This window comes from Dendrobium catenatum, unplaced genomic scaffold (assembly GCF_001605985.2).
Source record: "Dendrobium catenatum unplaced genomic scaffold, ASM160598v2 fragScaff_scaffold_898, whole genome shotgun sequence".
Lineage (NCBI taxonomy): Eukaryota > Viridiplantae > Streptophyta > Magnoliopsida > Asparagales > Orchidaceae > Dendrobium > Dendrobium catenatum.
In genome coordinates, this window is record NW_021319360.1 from 467,176 (window position 1) to 485,140 (window position 17,965).

Here is a 17,965-nt window from a genome sequence, read left to right on the forward strand (position 1 = left end):
CCCTAACCCCAATTAATCCATCGCTCTTAAATGAATACAGTGCGGGTCGAAACGGGTTGCTATCAGGTTAACCCAGACCCGACCCAAAAGTTGAACCGGGTCATTTTAATGAACCCAAACCCGACCCGTTTTGAAATTGGGTCGTGTCAGACCCAAAATTTTCGTGTCGGGTTCGAGTCGGATTTTTGTGTCGTATCAATTATTGACACGCCTAAATATAACAAATATACATTGTATATAACACGTTACATAGTTGGAGTTGGAAGAATTCAATAACATGAGATCAGTAGTTCTATAGAGATTGTTGACTTGTTTATTTGGTCGAAAGGACAATAGTTGGACGACAGTAGTCGAAGCATCGTAGTCGGACGATTGTGATCGAATGACCATAATTGGGAGACGAAGATCGGAAGGATCATAGTCGTCGGATGACAGAGGTCGAAAGGATCACGATCAACGGGCGATGGAGGTTGAAAGAGTTGTAATCATTTTGTTGAATTCATCTTCATCATAGTATATCAACATAAATAATTTGTTAAATAGTTAGCCCAACTAGTCTCATCTTTGCTACTTAGGAAGAGAAAAATGAAACTTGAGAGTGGTTCAACCTGGTCGATCTCATCATTATCATAATTAGATAAGGATTTCTTTTTCACATTAGAGAGGCTCGTACCATCAACAACCTAACAACTTTGAGCAATTATCTTGCCTCCTCCACTCCTACATAAAAAAAGACTGGATTCAAGTATATGTTGATTATTGAACCGGCTTATATTGAATAAACTTCAAATGCCTATCAAAGCATGGAGTTACTTAGGTTTTATTTGGGATGACTTTTTTTATTACTTTTTCAAATTATTTTTTAGTTTAATTTTTATAATAAAAATTTACTTTAAAAACAATAAGAAAACCATCCCAAATTATATATAATTAATTACAGGAAAACCACTGATTTCCGGCGGTTTTCGGCGGCCACATTTCCGGCGGCTTTCCGGCGCATTTCCGACGGTTTTTTTTTCAAGGGAATTTCCGGCGGCATTTTCACTTTTCCGGCGGCTTTTAAAAATTTAATGAAAATGAATAAATTTTTTTCTATTTAAATGATTTAATAAAAAATTATTAAAACTTATATTAATAATTTAATTAATTTTCATTTTAAAATAATTAGTTAGTTAATTTTTATTTTATATTAAATTTTATTTTTTATTTTAAATTAAATTATTTCATTTTTTAAATAATTAAAAAACTAATTGATTTTTGTCTGAATATACTTTAAATAAAAAATATTGACAAATATTACTTATTTGCATAACCGACAATTCGGTCGGACGCTTGAAATTTTCCCTAAGGACCGCGGTTCGAATTTCACATCTGACGCAGCAGCGCGCGCGAAGCGGCAGTGGCGGAAGCGCGGGAGCGGCGGAAGCGCGCGGGAGCTCAGCCGCGGCAGCGAGCGCGGGAGCTCGTCCGGCGGCCCAACATATCAACCATAGAAGTAAATCGTTTAGGCTTTATTTGGGACAGCTTTTGATTATTATTTTTTCATTACTTTCAACAAATTTTATTAAAAAATTTCTGTAGAAAAAAAAACTATTTAAAAAGAAATCTTAGTTTTCTTATTGACTTCTAAAGTAATTTTATAGTTCAAATATCTTGAGTTAGAAATTTTTATAATAGAAAACTGCTTTAGAAAACAGTAAGAAAGTTATCCCAAATGAAATTTTAGTGGCTAAATAGTAAGCAATAACTTGAGATATGTGAACTAAATAGCGGTCCAAATTTTCTATAGCTTTTGGAATTCGAAACTGACAAGTTACATAATAACTGTAATTAAAATTTTATGCTGCAACCTAAATTCAAATTTTAGAACTGAGCATATATGACCCTTGCTGCCGAAATTCAAAAATTAATGGGTCCGCGGGTCGTGTCGGATCAACCTGGCAACCCACGCAGGTCGGGTTCAGATTGAATTTTCTGACCCGTTTGTAAAACCGGATCGGGTTAAGATCAACTCATTTAAACTCGGATCCATCTGAATTCGACCCTAACCTGACTCACCAACCATTTCGAGATCCCTAATCTTAACTCATATATAAAAAATTCGAATTTAAAATCATTTAGTTGATAGTATAAATTTTAATCCAAATATAGGAAGCCTGGTAGTTCTTTCAATAAGCTGGCGCTTTCACCTTAGTACAGCAGATCACGTGGGCGCATCAAGTGAAATTCAAGTGCGCCTGGTGCACGTACACGTGTGTACAGTGTACATTTGTACAGGTACAAGCAAAGGTTACCTTTATTTTTTCGAAGAAAATCCCATGCATTAAACCTGCATGCTGGAGCCAAATGTTAGTTGATCAGTCTAGCTTAACAATGGCTAAACTATGAATTGCCCTTGGTTTGGAGAGACTAAGGAAGCCAGGAAGGGGGACTAATGAAGATTGTAGAACCAAAATAAAAGTTTATGAATGTTTGCAGAGCTAATTGAATGAAAAAAATGAACAAAAATATATTTATGTGCATTAGTACTATTGTGTTAAAATATTTTTTTCATGATCCATCAAATGGAAATAGCATAAAAAAATAAAAAAAAAAATAAAATAAAAAATGGAAATAGCATAAAGTTAAAAATGCAAGTCATGGATTTTCCTAGCTAGTTTTAGACTTCGTTTGGGATGACTTTTTTTACTGGTTTTTAAAGTAGCTTTTCAGTATAAAATTTTTAATTTTTATATTGAAAAGTTGCTTTAAGAAGCAATAAGAAAGCTGTCTCAAACGAAGCCTTAGTTTGACTCATCTCCATGTTGTGAATGTGAATCGACTACACCGAGTATAATTGTTCATGTATGCATAGATTCAAACTCTAGACAACCCTGGGGGCCTTTGGTTTAAGGAGAGGTTCAAGTCAAGATAGAGTAAACTCAACCCAACCCTAGCAAGCATTGCTCCTCTTCTGGCTCGTCATATTTGATTTTATTAATGAGAGGGTTTGGGAGAAGAACAATTAATTTGGGTAGGTATCGGGTCTGGTTGGCCCAAGCCAACATAAAATGCACATTTTTAATAAAAAAAAATATATATTTGTTAATCCATTTTAGACTTTCTAAAATCAGAAGTCAAAGATTATATTTATCATTGAATATTTTACAAAATTTTCTAAGTTATTTGAGATTTTTTATAATTTCTTACTACTTAGGTAATAATTATTGTAAATGTTAAATAAATTTTAAAATATCCTTAATATTTATGAATATATTTTAATATAATTAGAGGCGCATGTCGACCAATATTTGACCTACCAAAATTTAATGGAAGGTCTAGGTTCAATCAATTTCACTAATTTAAAGGCTTAGATATTTTTGAATCAAGTTTAACCTGGGCTTGCTTTTAATTAAAGGCTTAATTAGGATAATCTAGGGATTAATATTGCTTAAATAGGTTGTGTATAACATTATTGAGATCAATGTTCAAGGTCGATTTCATAAATTTCTATATTTTAGTCTTAGTAGTTCACTTCGGCCTAAATGTGATTGGTAAGGATTTAAGTTTGTTCTTATATTCTATGGACGTACACTTTATATTAATTTTTCTATGGTCTAATGATAGAAATATTTTGGAATAAAATTGTCAAATAAATTAGATAAATTGTTCCAAAATAATCAATTAAGTTTAGTGGTCAAGGAGTTTTCGGGGCAAGATTTATTTTTGGTCAATCCTAACATTATTTTAAAATTGAGTAATGGTCAACAAGATCACTTCAAATATGATTGAGGATAGTACAATATGAAAATTTAACCAGTAATTGGGCTCAATTAAGGCTAATTATGAATAAATTGGATTAGGGTTTTTCCTAGGGGACGTACCAATATTTGGAAAATCACCACAATTAAATTGAGATTTCTAAATTCTACATATAAGGCTAGAGAGTTCATGATCAATCTAAAATTGATCTTGAGCTAGCCTAAAACGACTTTGGGCTAAGCCACCTAGGTTACAATCTTAGAGAGGATCATGCAGTATATTTAAATATGTTATATATATATATATATATGTATATATCCACTCACTCGTCCTCCCCCTCACTCATGACTGGCTAATTACATGAGAAGGAAATGGAAGAGAGTGAACATAAAAGAGGAGAGGGAAAGGGAGAAAATTTTGATTTTACCCGCTAGATCACTTCCCCGCTTTTACGAAATTATTTCAATTGAAGTAGGTGACTTATTCCTAACTTCTGTTTTCTAATTTTTTTAGTTCGACTATTTGATTCTCCCCAGAATTGATTTTATTGCATTTTCCTCCATTTTAACAAGTTTCTATCATGCAACTTTTTGTATGTTATAGTATAGAGCATTATAGGCATTTTGACTAATTAATTTCTGAATTTCATCGAGTAAAATAGAATTTTTTGTATTTTATACAATTTGGATTGAATAAATAATTGAGTGTTTTTATTTAAGCATATTATTTATATAGGAATTAAGAATGAAAATGGATGTATGATTGGGTAATAGCTGGTATATTATTAATATAGGCATATTATTAATTTTACCGACTATTGATTCATTATTACTATACGACTTTACTTTTACTATATTGATTCCTATCACTGTACGAACTTAGTACTGTTACTACCATTGATTAATGTTATTGTTACTGTACTACTCTATTATTATTGTCATCATCAAGATTGATACTGATTTGTTACTATAGCTACTATTATTGATCCTTCGATATTATTTACTGTTTATTGCTTACTATCATTGACTGTGAGATGCTATATATTGGACATGATTATGATACTAATATAGTATGTGTTTGGGTTTACTACATTAAAATGACTTCAACGGATTTATATATTCGACACATTGTTTCTTTGATTTATTGACTTCCTTCACTGTACTGGTTTACTGGCTTCCATACTATATTGTTTTACTGTCTATTGACTTTACTACTTCTATACGTGAGTTTTGTTGTTTATGTACTGATTTTTGATCAATGAATGTCACTACTTTGATTTCACTTATAACATGCATATTGTTTCTTTATCGTACTTTGAATTCAATTGTAGGATTTAGAGACTTGTTGGACCATTGAGCTCATTATATATGATTTAACTGATTTCAGGTTAGAGCAGAGGACTAGGTGTGTGATATTGATCAAATTAGAATTCACCAACTTTACTATTAGTTTATTTCTTTCTATCATAAAGCTATTATTTTGTACTTTGAAGTAGAGCGATATGTTGCGATTGTACTAGTAATTCCTAAGTAATGTATATGATTTTTTGGAGTAATGAATACAGTTGTATTTTCAAATTGTGATTATTAGTTTTGGTTTCTACTATTATTATTATGAAAGTATATAGCTCTGATGTTGAAATTTGAAAGATAAATTAAAGAAATAATTATTCCAATTTTAATTTTGAGACGTTGCACATATACTAGAAGTAGGCGATTAACTTGAAGAAATTTTAATGTCAACATATATGTTGAGTCTTATTAGGCTAGTCTGGGTAATCGATCTGTTTACTATGTTAAGGACTAGTAAGTTTGAGATCAATTTTATAGTCAATAATTATTTTGTCACTTAGATGTAAAATATATTATGATAATAAAAAAGCATTCAAAAAAACTATTTTGATATATAATTTTATCAAAGATATTGGAGTTAGCCAAGACCATGAAATTTTTTGATAATACTCAAAGTATTATTTATATATCAAAGATCCAACTCTTTTATGTTAGTATCAAGCATATTGATGTTCAAATAAGTTTATTATAAAAATATTAAAAGAATGGGGAATTCTACTATGGAAGGTTGAGACTGTAGGTAATCTATAGATATACTAATGAAGGTGAGTATATACACAAAGTTTCAATATTATATAATATCTCTTTAGTTTATGCTGCTTAAAGGCAAAATGGAGTTAGCTTCCTTTTTAGAGGAAGCTCACAAAGGTGAAGATTTCTAAAAATATTAGCTCACTTCATATCATATAAGTCATAAATGAAGATATCAGGCAAAATGAGATATACATAGCTCAGATGCCATTCAATCCAGTCAACAATGTTTATTTATAGGCTGGCTCAATCCCATTTAGGCTTCATTTGAGACTGCTTTAAAAATTTTGTACTAAAAAACTGTTTTAAGAAGTAGTAAAAAATTGTCCCAAATAAATTTTTTGTGAATAAGTTTATAAAATTGAAGGATAAATGCACATATATTTATAGATATATCACTGTATGAATAATATAATCATAAAATTTTGGTAAATAAAGATTATGTTTTCTAAGCAACTGCAAAAAAACTTTCAGAACCTTTTTATTTCAGGTACAAAATCCTTTTTAAAAATTAATAAAGGCTGGTAATAGTTACAGTCTTAAGCTTGGAATCAAATAATTGATATTGTGATCTTGAAGAACAAAAGCATTCACAGCAGAGAGTTGGTCCCATTGGAGGAGATTTGCAGCAGATTTTAGTCACACAGAGAGAACATACAACTTAGGACTGCACAGAGTTGAGCAGAGACAAGAGAAAGCAAACAAAAACCACACATTTGCAGAGGAAAAATATACTCCTAAAAAAGTTCAAAAAGGCAGCTCTCTCCTCCTCTCTGAAACTGAAGAATAAACATGGCAAAAAAACAAACAAATAACTGAACTCAAAACAGTGAATGGACAGTGAAAATCATCCCAGCAAGCAGCAACCATTGGAGCTTTTTCTTCTTCTCCCATTCGCCATGTCATCTCTATCTGCAAAGAATAACGAAAGAGCAAAAATAATACAATAAGAGAACTTATTTTTACAGTGATATTGATATTGGTTGGTATGGGGATTCTCAAACCATTTTGGGAAGGAGATGGAGAGCTGAGTCTTGGTGTATGAGCTGCTCTCGTCTTCCATGTCCATCCACTGCTCCTTGTTCCTCTCTGGGCACTCGTCAAAGAAATGGCGAAGAGGCCTCTGCCTCTCCTCCTCCTCCTCTTTAGACAGAGTGTAGTTGCTCTGCTTGGCTTTTGCCATGGAGCTCATCCACTGAGGTTTGAACTCCGATGAACTCCGCCTGATCTCTGCTCCCTGCCTTCTCTCTCATTGAAATACTCGATTAAAGAGAACATAAAAATTATAATAATGATGATGATGTGAACGAAACGAACATCAGAAACACACCTGTATTCCCTATCAGAATAGTTTGCCGAATCTAACTGAAAAGGAGATGTTACTGAAGAGCTTGGGTAAGGGCACAAATGGTGGCAAATCTCTGGAGTGGAGATTGAGAGATTTGCTGAGTAAGGAGACATTTGTGCAGAAGAAGTGGAAGAGGAATGGTTTGTTTTAGTAGCAAGAGAGATTTCCACAGGCTTTCTTGAACGGTTCTTTCCTCTATGCATGTGCCTCTCACAGTACTTGGAATCTGGGTAAGCCTCCTTTGAGCATCTCCATTTCTTTCCATCTGTTCTCCTGCATCTCCCTGGCTCTGGATCCTCTGTTTTCCTCCCATATCCCATTTGAAAGCAGCTCCACCCCACTGAAAGCATGAAAGTGAGTGTAAAACACTTTGTAGAAAGCGGAAAAAAGAGAGATTTTGAAAATGGAGAGCTTACATTGCGTGTGGGGAGGGAAAGCAAGGGAAGGTGAGGTTGAAGTGGAGTCAAGAAGGAAGCTTCTTCTTATAGGAACGATAAGATCATGAGGGATGGGAATGCCTGAAGCCATGTACTTGAAGATGAGAGCTTGGTGTTCCAACTCCTGCCATTGGGAAGCAGTGAAGGGGTACCTTGAACTGCTTCTCCCACTCATCATCTTTTCTTGCACGAGTTACAGGTAAGAAGAAGAAGAAGAGTGGGCAAGAGGAAGAGAAACCTTATAGCAGAATCCTGCTACTGAAGCAAACAAATTTCTACTTGCTCGCTTTAGTGATATAATGGCACGATTAAACAAATAAGTAAAGGTGATATATTTTTTAAAAGAGATATAGGATGGGTCATTCAGTCAAGAAGGGCAGAGAGGAGACTGCAGAATCTTCTGTGTTGTTGCATGGATAAATCACAGGAAGCCTACTATTATGCTATTGCTAGTGTGGAGAGACCAGTGCATAGGATTGCAAGCGTCATAAAAGAATCCAAGCAAGTCACATAAATATATATATTTCATATCAATTTTATATTATATATTTAAGAATTATAAGCTTTCATATTTTTGTTCATAATACTTAAAATTTTGATGATTTCAAGACTTGTACTATAATCTTAATTATGTTAATTATAATATTTGAGTTGTATTAACATATTAAGGAAGATTAAGGATGATTATTTGACATACACAATACATAAAATTTGATTATAAGGAAAGATTGTTAAATTTAATCTTAGGATATTAAGTTGGCATTTGTATAAAATTTAAAAGATTAAGCAAAATTGTTAATGTGGCTCCAAGACAGGTTAATTTGATGATTGATGGATTAATTATTCTCTGCGAATGTTGAACGTCATCCGAGACTAGCCAGAATGTGCCACGTCACCTCTTACTCGGTACCGCGGCTCGGTACTGCTAACGTGGAGCATTTCTGGTTGGTCTCTAAATGGCGTTCTACGTCCGGTTTCCGCACAGAATAATTTCTCCATTTGATGAGGACTTTTAGAAAATTAATTACTAAATATATTCTAATGAAATATGTAGAAATAAGTAAATGAATAGAATTAGTATTTTAACTGGAATGAACAAAGAATCTAAACTATACTAAATGTTAAATGACTAGAATAAGTAGCAATCGAGTTTTAGAACTTATTAGCGAGTGTTTTTGAGCTACCAGGTTAGCCAATTCACAAATAAACAAGCTCAGAAAATGATCAAAAAATGGTTCTTCTTATAAAAAATTTTATTTTAAAACACTTCAAACAAACAATTCAACAAACATGAATAAATATCTCTTGCTCATGCACAAATTCATTCTAAAGAAATAATATAAGAATAATTTATTATAATTAAACTAAAAACTATATGAAAAATATATAAAATAAGATTTATTCGAGCTCTTAACAAGTTTTATATCTAGCTTTGAATTGCTATTATTCATGAATGTAAATGAGTAGAACACATAATTTATTTATTTATTAGCCGAGTATTTTAAAAATTGTTCAAACTTAATTGATTACTCAAGCAAACGATAATAAACTAGTTGTAATTGAGCCGGACTACAAGTAGTTTGTTGAACAGATGGTTCATTTATAGCCTTAGTTATATCACCATTAACAATTACTTATATTTATTTTACTTCAAACTAAATAAAAAAAAAATCATCTATATCTATTTTATACTCAAGCAAATATTATAAATACTATAAATTTTTCTTAATTAGATATATTTCTTTTCAAGCAGCCAAATATCCCTTAAACGCATTAGCCAAAGAGATGACCGAGTTTTTAAGCTCTTTTATGTCTCCCTCTCAGTTCTCTGAGAGATTATTAGGTGCGGAGTGCGGACATGAAGAACCGTTCACATAAGTATTGGGTACCTAATGGTACCTACACTCGAATGTTAGGTACCGCTAGATATTCAATATTTGTACAGACGATGCGCACTTCGCACCTAATAATTTTCCGAGTTATCTTAGGCATAATCCTAAAATTTTATTTCGTACCAAGAGTAGATAACTTAAACTTTCTCTTAAAAAAAAATCGATTTGAGAAGCGCTCATGGGGTTGTCAGCCTCCGCAGCAGATGCTGCCACCTGGGGGCAGGTGACCCTGCACCGCTTATTATTATTACTGACAGAAGCAGCAGTAGCAGCAGCGACAGGCAACTCTGGCCTGCATTGCTCAGCTAACACAGCAAGGAAATACAAACCACACTCTCACTCTCTCTTTTACTGTTTTCTCTTTTCCCTCTCTCTCTCTCTCTCTTGCACTGAGAAGCAACCTGCTGAACTCTGTTACCTTTCCTGCCACTGTCTCTGCTACCTTTACTGAAACTCATAAACAAAGAGGTTTTGAACAATTTTAAAAAACTATAAAGTAATAAGAAAGAGATTAGAAGAATGTGTCTGTTGGTTGTGAAAGGGATAGCAAGTGGGTGGTAAAGACTCTAAAGAGCCACTGTACTCTCTTTGTTACTGCAGCTGTTTCTCACTTTCTGCTTCTCTGCTTCTCTTTTCCTCTCTTTTTACCCAAAAGCACTCCCTTCTTTTAATGATATAAATTTCAAACAAATCTCAGTAATTAGTAATTCATTAGGGATCCTTTTACTCATCTGAAGGAGACCTGACCATGTGTTGGCTTCTTCTTCAGGTTGAGATGCTGGGTTCTGAACACCTTCCTTCTTTGAATGATGGAGCAGATCTTTGTTGGAGGGGTCTGGGAGTGATCAGAATCAGTAGGGTTACAAAGAGGTGATTGCTTGCAAAATACTCTAGCCACGCAAGCCAACTCATTTATTTGAAGGAAAGAAAATAAAATTTGTTTAAATAATCAATAAAATATATGAAAATTAGATAAGAGATAATAATAAATCATAAGATAAGAAGCGTGATACTTTTTTTTTGAATTTTTATCGTAATTTTATAATTAAAACATTTGAATTCTAATTTATGTTAGGCGTATTTTATACTAAGATTTTTTAAATGAGCTAGTTCATGAGAGTTAGTAGGAGCTATCTCGAACTTGGTTCATTAGCTTCGTCGAGTTCAATTCATGAGTCATTTTATCCATCGAGCTTTAATTAGCTCACAAGCTGACTTGAATCAATTGCATCACATTTCTGTTGCCATTTGATTTCTTCTTTTAATTCCGTGTTTCTCGTAAAAATTGATATTCTTTAAAAATTATATATAAAGCACAATATTTTTCTAATATGGTTGACGCATCAATTGTTGGGGATGAGGAGTAAACACCATAATGACAAAACAAGCTAGAAAGTATTAGAATATCAAAATACTTAAACAGTTGTATTAAATAATTATGTGCTTAGGTGTCAAGTTATGATTGGTATTCAAGAACCACGGTTATGACATCTGACTATATATAGCTACTGTATACTCTTATCATTGATTAAGAAAATATAATATCTCTTTACGTTTCTTGTTTCTGCTCTCTCTGCTTTTCCTTCGTACCTTCATCTTCTTCATGGTATCAGAGGCTTGGTAAATGCACCAAGCATGAGTTCGGAGAACTCTAATCCTGGCGAGCAACTGGATGGGGAAGGCTTCGTCGATTCCCTCATTCCTCCGACATTGAAGTTTGTAGTTGCGAATCTGCGCACTCTCGTGCATCTTCAGCTCCAATCCGACAACTACCCGCTGTGGCGAGCTCAAATTGCCAAAATCTTCCGTGCAAATCGGTTTGAAAGGTTTCTTGAACCCTATTCTTCATCTTCCTCAACTGTTCCTTCTCAATCCGGTGTAAATCCGATCTCTAATCCTCAACCCTACCAATGGACACTCACGGATCAAAACTTAGCCGCTGCTCTTTGTTCAACGATTTCCACATCTATACTTCCCTATGTTGTGAATCTTGCTTCCACTGCCGACATTTGGTCTACCTTGGAGACAAGGTTTCAATCCTCTAATAGATCAAAAGTCATCCAACTGAAAAATTCCCTTCACAATATTTCCCTCAAAAACCAGTCGATCACTCAGTATTTGACTGAAATCAAATCACTCGTTGATCAGATCTCTGCGTCCGGTTCCTCTGTGGACAATGAAGACGTGATTCTTTATATTTTAAATGGTCTTCCATCCTCCTATCAGTCATTCAAGACTGCCATTCGCACCATGCTTACTCCGATCAATCTTGATCAGCTATACCCTCTTCTACTCAGTGAAGAGATTAATTTGGCCGCAGATAACGCTCGCTCTGCTCCCCTGCCTGATTCGCAAACGGCGTTGTTTGCGCCAAGAGGTCGTGGTCGCCGATCCCGCAACCGCACTTACCAGAGTACCACAACCAGATCGTCGGCGAATCCTAACTATAACGTCATATGTCAAATCTGTTCTAAGAAGGGACATGCGGCTTCTACATGCTGGCACCGATTAAATCCTAACTACGTCAACCCCACTCCGGCTACCAACACTGCTCTGGTTACTCATACAGACAATCCTTCGGCCAACTGGTATTTGGACTCAGGCTCTACATCACACCTCACCAACTCACTCGAGGCAATGTCCACTGCATCCTCCTATCAGGGATCAGACACAATTACCGTAGGTGACGGGAGATCGGTAAACATCGCCAATGCCGGTACAGGCTTGTTACCGACTCCCACCCGTAAGCTCACCTTATCTCAGATTTTTCATACACCTTCTCTAAAATTTAATCTATTGTCGATTTCTAAACTTACCAAAGATAACAATATTGCTATAACGTTTGATCCAAATGGTTTCTATTTTAAGGATTTGAGGACTCATCAGGTGCTTCTTCAAGGACCCTGTGACAAAGGGCTCTATCCAGTACACAAGACCACGACATCACCTCAACAGCAAGCATTTGTTACCAAGAACCACCGGGAAATTCCTTGGCATGATCGCTTAGGTCATCCAAATGACCAAGTACTTAAAACCATAGCTCAATGTAATCCCAGTTTGAATATTTTGCTTAACTCTGTTTCTTGCATTTCTTGCAAACTGTCTAAAGGACATAAGATTGTTTTCTCTCAGTCGCATAATAGACAAAATAATATTTTGTCCTTGATTCACTCAGATGTATGGGGTCCAGCCCCCGTAGATTCTGTTCAAGGTTATAGGTATTATGTTATATTTGTTGACGACTATACTCGATTCACATGGATTTCTCCGCTTCGTCATAAATCCGAAGTTTTTCAATCATTTGTTAATTTTAAAACTCATATTGAAAAGTATACATCTCAACATATTAAAACTCTACGCACTGATGGCGGCACCGAATTTATAAATCGCCAATTTTCGCAGTTTCTTACTAACCACGGCATTAGTCATCAGGTTTCGTGTCCCTATACGCCGGAACAAAATGGGGTAGCGGAACGCAAGCACAGGCACATCATAGAAACCACTCGGACACTTCTAAACAAGGCTTCGGTTCCCTACAAACATTGGCCGGAAGCTGTACTCACATCTGTTTATCTGATAAACCGCATGCCCTCACCTAACACACACAGCAAAACACCCTTTGAATTGCTGCACAAAACTAAACCTGAGTACTCGCATTTTAGGACATTCGGAAGTGCCTGTTACCCTCTTTCTCCTTCACACACACGCCACAAATTTCAAAACAAGGCTAAACCGTGCGTACTGTTAGGATACTCTGATATCTATAAAGGGTACAAGTGCTTGGACACAATCACTAACAAAATTTATTTCTCCAGACATTGTACGTTTCACGAACATTTGTTTCCTTTTAGCACTAAACCTGACAGCAAACCAAGCAGCTCGGTTTCCATCCCACCAGGGCTTCTCATGCCTACTCTCACAAACTCCGTCTCTAACTCTACACCTAATGTCACTGCCCAGTGTCTTCCTATACAAAACATTACTCCCAACCCTGTTCACGCGCAATGCAGAGGTTCCACTCCCATTGCGTGCCCAGATTCTCCCATCCCAGTTAATCCCAAGCATCACATGGTCACAAGAACTAAGACAGGCTCCTTGAAACCGGTCCAGCGCCTAAACCTTATGCATTCCAAAACTTCTGATATTTCTGGCTCACCTGTCAATTACGCTGAAGCAGCTCAGTATTCTCATTGGCGTACAGCGATGGCAAATGAATTCATGGCTTTACAACAACAGGGTACTTGGAGCCTTGTACCTCCTCCAACAGCAACACAAATCCTCGGATGCAGGTGGACTTATAGAACAAAACTTAACAGCGACGGATCAATCGCAAAATATAAAGCGAGACTAGTGGCACAAGGCAATCGCCAAGAATTTGGTTTAGACTACACAGAGACGTTTAGCCCGGTAGCCAAACTCCCGACAATAAGAATTATGCTTGCTCTTGCTATCTCTAAAAATTGGCAGGTACACCAACTTGATGTCGCAAATGCTTTTCTTCACGGCAAACTTTCCGAACAAGTATTTATGGCTCAACCACGAGGTTTCGAGGACACCGAACATCCCAACTATGTGTGTCAACTTCACAAAGCAATATACGGACTAAAACAAGCCCCGCGTCAATGGTACAATACTTTTACAGATTATTTAATATCCATTGGTTTCAATTACAGCTCTGCAGATCAGTCGTTGTTGACGCTACATCACCAAAACTATCACATCTATCTACTCGTGTACGTGGATGACATCCTAATCACCGGCTCCTGTCAACAAGAAATTGATAACGTTATAGATAAACTGAGCCAAAAGTTCTCTATGAAACACCTTGGGCACGTACATGATTTTCTTGGTGTCAAAATTGACAAACATGACCAATTCTATTTCCTTTCACAAAGTAAGTATGCATCCTCCATATTACAGCAAGCAGATTTAACGAAATGCAATCCGGTTCTCAACCCAACGTGCACTAAAATTCCTACCAATCCGGCGACCGACTGCAAGCTCTCGGATCCATCCATCTACCGTCGTATCACAGGATCTCTTCAGTATCTAACCCTTACCAGACCAGATATTGCATACAGTGTAAATCAGCTTTCACAGCATATGCATGATCCTCAACAGCAACACATCTATATGCTAAAGAAACTCCTTCGCTACATCAAAGGTACGCTTGATTTCGGAATTCCTATTACCAAAACTAATTTAGTTCTCAAATCTTTTTCAGATGCCGACTGGGCAGGAGATCCAACCTCTCGCAAATCAACATCAGGATTTTGCTCCTTTCTTGGAGATACACTAATCTCCTGGACTGTTAAAAAGCAACAAACCGTAGCAAGATCTTCGACGGAATCCGAGTACCGCGCACTAGCAGCTCTAACCTCGGACATTATTTGGCTTCGAAGGCTTCTCTCAGATTTCGGTATCCCTCAATCCAATCCAACCGACATGTTCTGCGACAATACCTCCGCAATTGCGCTAGCTAATAACCCGGTTTTTCATGCTCGAACCAAGCACATAGAGATTGATCAAAAATTCATCCGGGATCATCTTCAGCAAAATCATATCCGGTTGCTACCCATTAGCACGATTGATCAAACCGCAGACATCTTCACCAAAGCACTCTCGACACCTCGATTTACAATGCTTAGATCCAAACTGACGGTCTCTCAAGACCCATCAGTTTGCAGGGGCATATTAGAATATCAAAATACTTAAACAGTTGTATTAAATAATTATGTGCTTAGGTGTCAAGTTATGATTGGTATTCAAGAACCACGGTTATGACATCTGACTATATATAGCTACTGTATACTCTTATCATTGATTAAGAAAATATAATATCTCTTTACGTTTCTTGTTTCTGCTCTCTCTGCTTTTCCTTCGTACCTTCATCTTCTTCAAAAGTAAAAGCAGCAAAAAAATAAAGTACAACAAGATTTAACGTTAAAAAATTCAAAATAGGGAAAAAAATCACAGAGTCACACCACACCAACAAATTCACTATGAAAATTGGTAGAAATTATTATAGATATCTCTTCTCACTCACTCTCTCCTTGCTTATCTTCTCACATGCACCATTCTCAATATCTAACTCACTCAAAATACAAGATAAAACAAGGTAAATAACCCCAAGGGATATAACCCTTCAGAAAAACAAGAAAGAAAATTAACCAATCCTTCTCGCAGTGCTGCGGCGCCAATTTCGAGTATTATGGCACTTGAACCTCTATCTTGATCTACTGCAACGTCGTATCTATATTTCTACGGTGCTCTGCTATCTATCATTCAGTGTTGGGGCACTCGGGAACACAGTGTCTAGGCGCTCGAAAACACAGCATCGAGGTGCTTGGGTACACAGTGCCAGGGCGTTGTACCAAAACAAAATTCGGATTCAAAGCACCCGAATCCAAGCAAAGGTAACCCCCAGCATGCATGACAAACTTGAGGTCCGAAGCAACAGAACAACCCGATTTATCAACACAATCAGATTCCACACATAACATCTATTAGGTGAGTGAGGAGCAAGAGTTTATTTGGGTGCAAATATGAGATTTATTGTATTATTGATGAGATAATTTATAGCCAAAGGAGTACTAATCTTGCTCACTATCATAGATAAACCCTCCTTAGCTCAATAACAGAGAAGAAACTTCAAAATTTTGATCCATATTGATTTCTCTTTAAACTCTTCTTTCACAAAAAGAAAATTCCATGCTTATTTTTTTGAAGGTCCATATCTTACTATTAATGAAACAATGCTTCCCATTCAAATTTATGTCATAATTCTGAGAACAAGAGAAGAACCTAAGAAATGGAAAAGTGTTTGGCAAGGGCGAGGAGTTCTAAATTACTTCCTAAGTTTTCATAGATTTGTTATTATAGCAAAGTTTCCACCCACAACATAACTAACGAGAGCGTGTTCCCGTTCTCTGTCATTATTAGTAATGTCCTCAGCTGCCAATGAGACATCTTCTACATTGTTAACAGAGGAAAAGAGAGACTGAAATCTCTGATTTTTTTAATAAGGCAAATCACCCTATGGGGCTATTTGGTAGCACACATGATTTCATTTAAGTATTTCATAGATCCTCTAAATCCGGATTTACAAAATCCTGAGGGCGTTATATCCTGAAAACTGTTTGATAACATTCATGATAAATCATGTTAAATTCTATGTGACTGTTTGGCTATTCCATGAAGGAATTAAGAAGCTTGAAAATTTTGAGAGTTTCTTCTTTTCCGTGCCAATAGAGTAAGAGGATTTCGGAAATTCGGGATTTAGCACGAAAAGATGGAATTTTCCGTCTGCGGCAGCTTCCATTTGCAGTGAGATTTGGTTTTGCATTTTAGGCCGTTTAGCTGTATTTCGCTCAAATCCGCCACAAATCCGGCGAAAATCCTGCTACCAAACAGCCCCTATATGTCGAGGAGGAAGGAGCAGTTCAGATCCAAACGGATAAAAAATGCAGAAGAGGAGAAAATATCTGGTGGTACTAAAAATTTAGATTGCAATCCACGAATGAAAGTTTTCTCCCGTAGTCATAGATGGCAAAGTGAGTCCAAAGCCACAGAATGCTGTCAGATACATTAGCTGCACCGAGTTGAACGTGAAGGAAGAAGAGGTGAGCTTTCCTCCGACCACCCTTTATTAAAAGAGCAGAACAGAATAAGATACAGGACCCACTTACTAAATTTTATTTGGACTCATGTGCCCATAAGCCAATACCTACTATCCACAAAATTTAGAACTTTATAACATAAAATGATATTTAGGCTTCGTTAGGGACGGCTTTTTTGTTGCTTGTTAAAGCGGTTTTTTAATATCAAAATTAAAATTTTTATATTAAAAAGATGCTTTAAGAAGCAACAAGAAAGTCGTCTCAAACGAAGACAGAAGCTTTCTTTGGGACAACTTTTTTGTTGCTATATAAAATAGTTTTCTAATATAAAAAATTTATTGATATAAAAAATTTTATATTAGAAAGCCGTTTTATGAAGCAGTATAAAAGCTGTTAGACTTCATTTGAGACTGCTTTTTTGATGCTTCTTAAAACAGGACTAAAAAATTACTCTAAGAATCAACAAGAAAGCCGTTCCAAATGAAGGCTTAGGCTTCGTTTGGGACAACTTTTTTACTGCTTTGTAAAACGGAGTTTTAGTACAAAATTTTTTATTTTTATACTAAAACTCCGTTTTAGGAAGCAATAAAAAAGCCGTCCCAAACGAAACCTTAGACTTCCTTTGATACAACTTTCTTACTATTTTTCAAATCAACTTTTTAGTACAAAAATTTCTTGAACTATTAATTTTTATTAAAAAAAATTACTTTAACAAATAATAAAAAAAATTTGCACGTTATATATAATTAAGAACTGTCTTGAAAATACATTATTTTTTACTAACTATAATTAAAAAGATGTCCCTAATCAAGTTTAATTATAATAT

The 17,965-nt window shown here is 35.5% G+C and overlaps 1 protein-coding gene across 1 annotated transcript; it reads right to left on the minus strand.

Moving 5' to 3' along the window:
* Nucleotides 1-6,450: 6,450 nt before the first annotated feature.
* Nucleotides 6,451-7,949, minus strand: LOC110110560 (growth-regulating factor 1). Its single transcript, XM_020842088.2, has 4 exons — nt 7,608-7,949; nt 7,174-7,531; nt 6,848-7,084; nt 6,451-6,755 (listed from the first exon to the last, which is right to left on the minus strand). Coding segments are annotated over exons 1-4 (795 nt in total). The 5' UTR covers nt 7,807-7,949; the 3' UTR covers nt 6,451-6,754.
* Between the last annotated feature and the right edge of the window lie 10,016 nt (nt 7,950-17,965).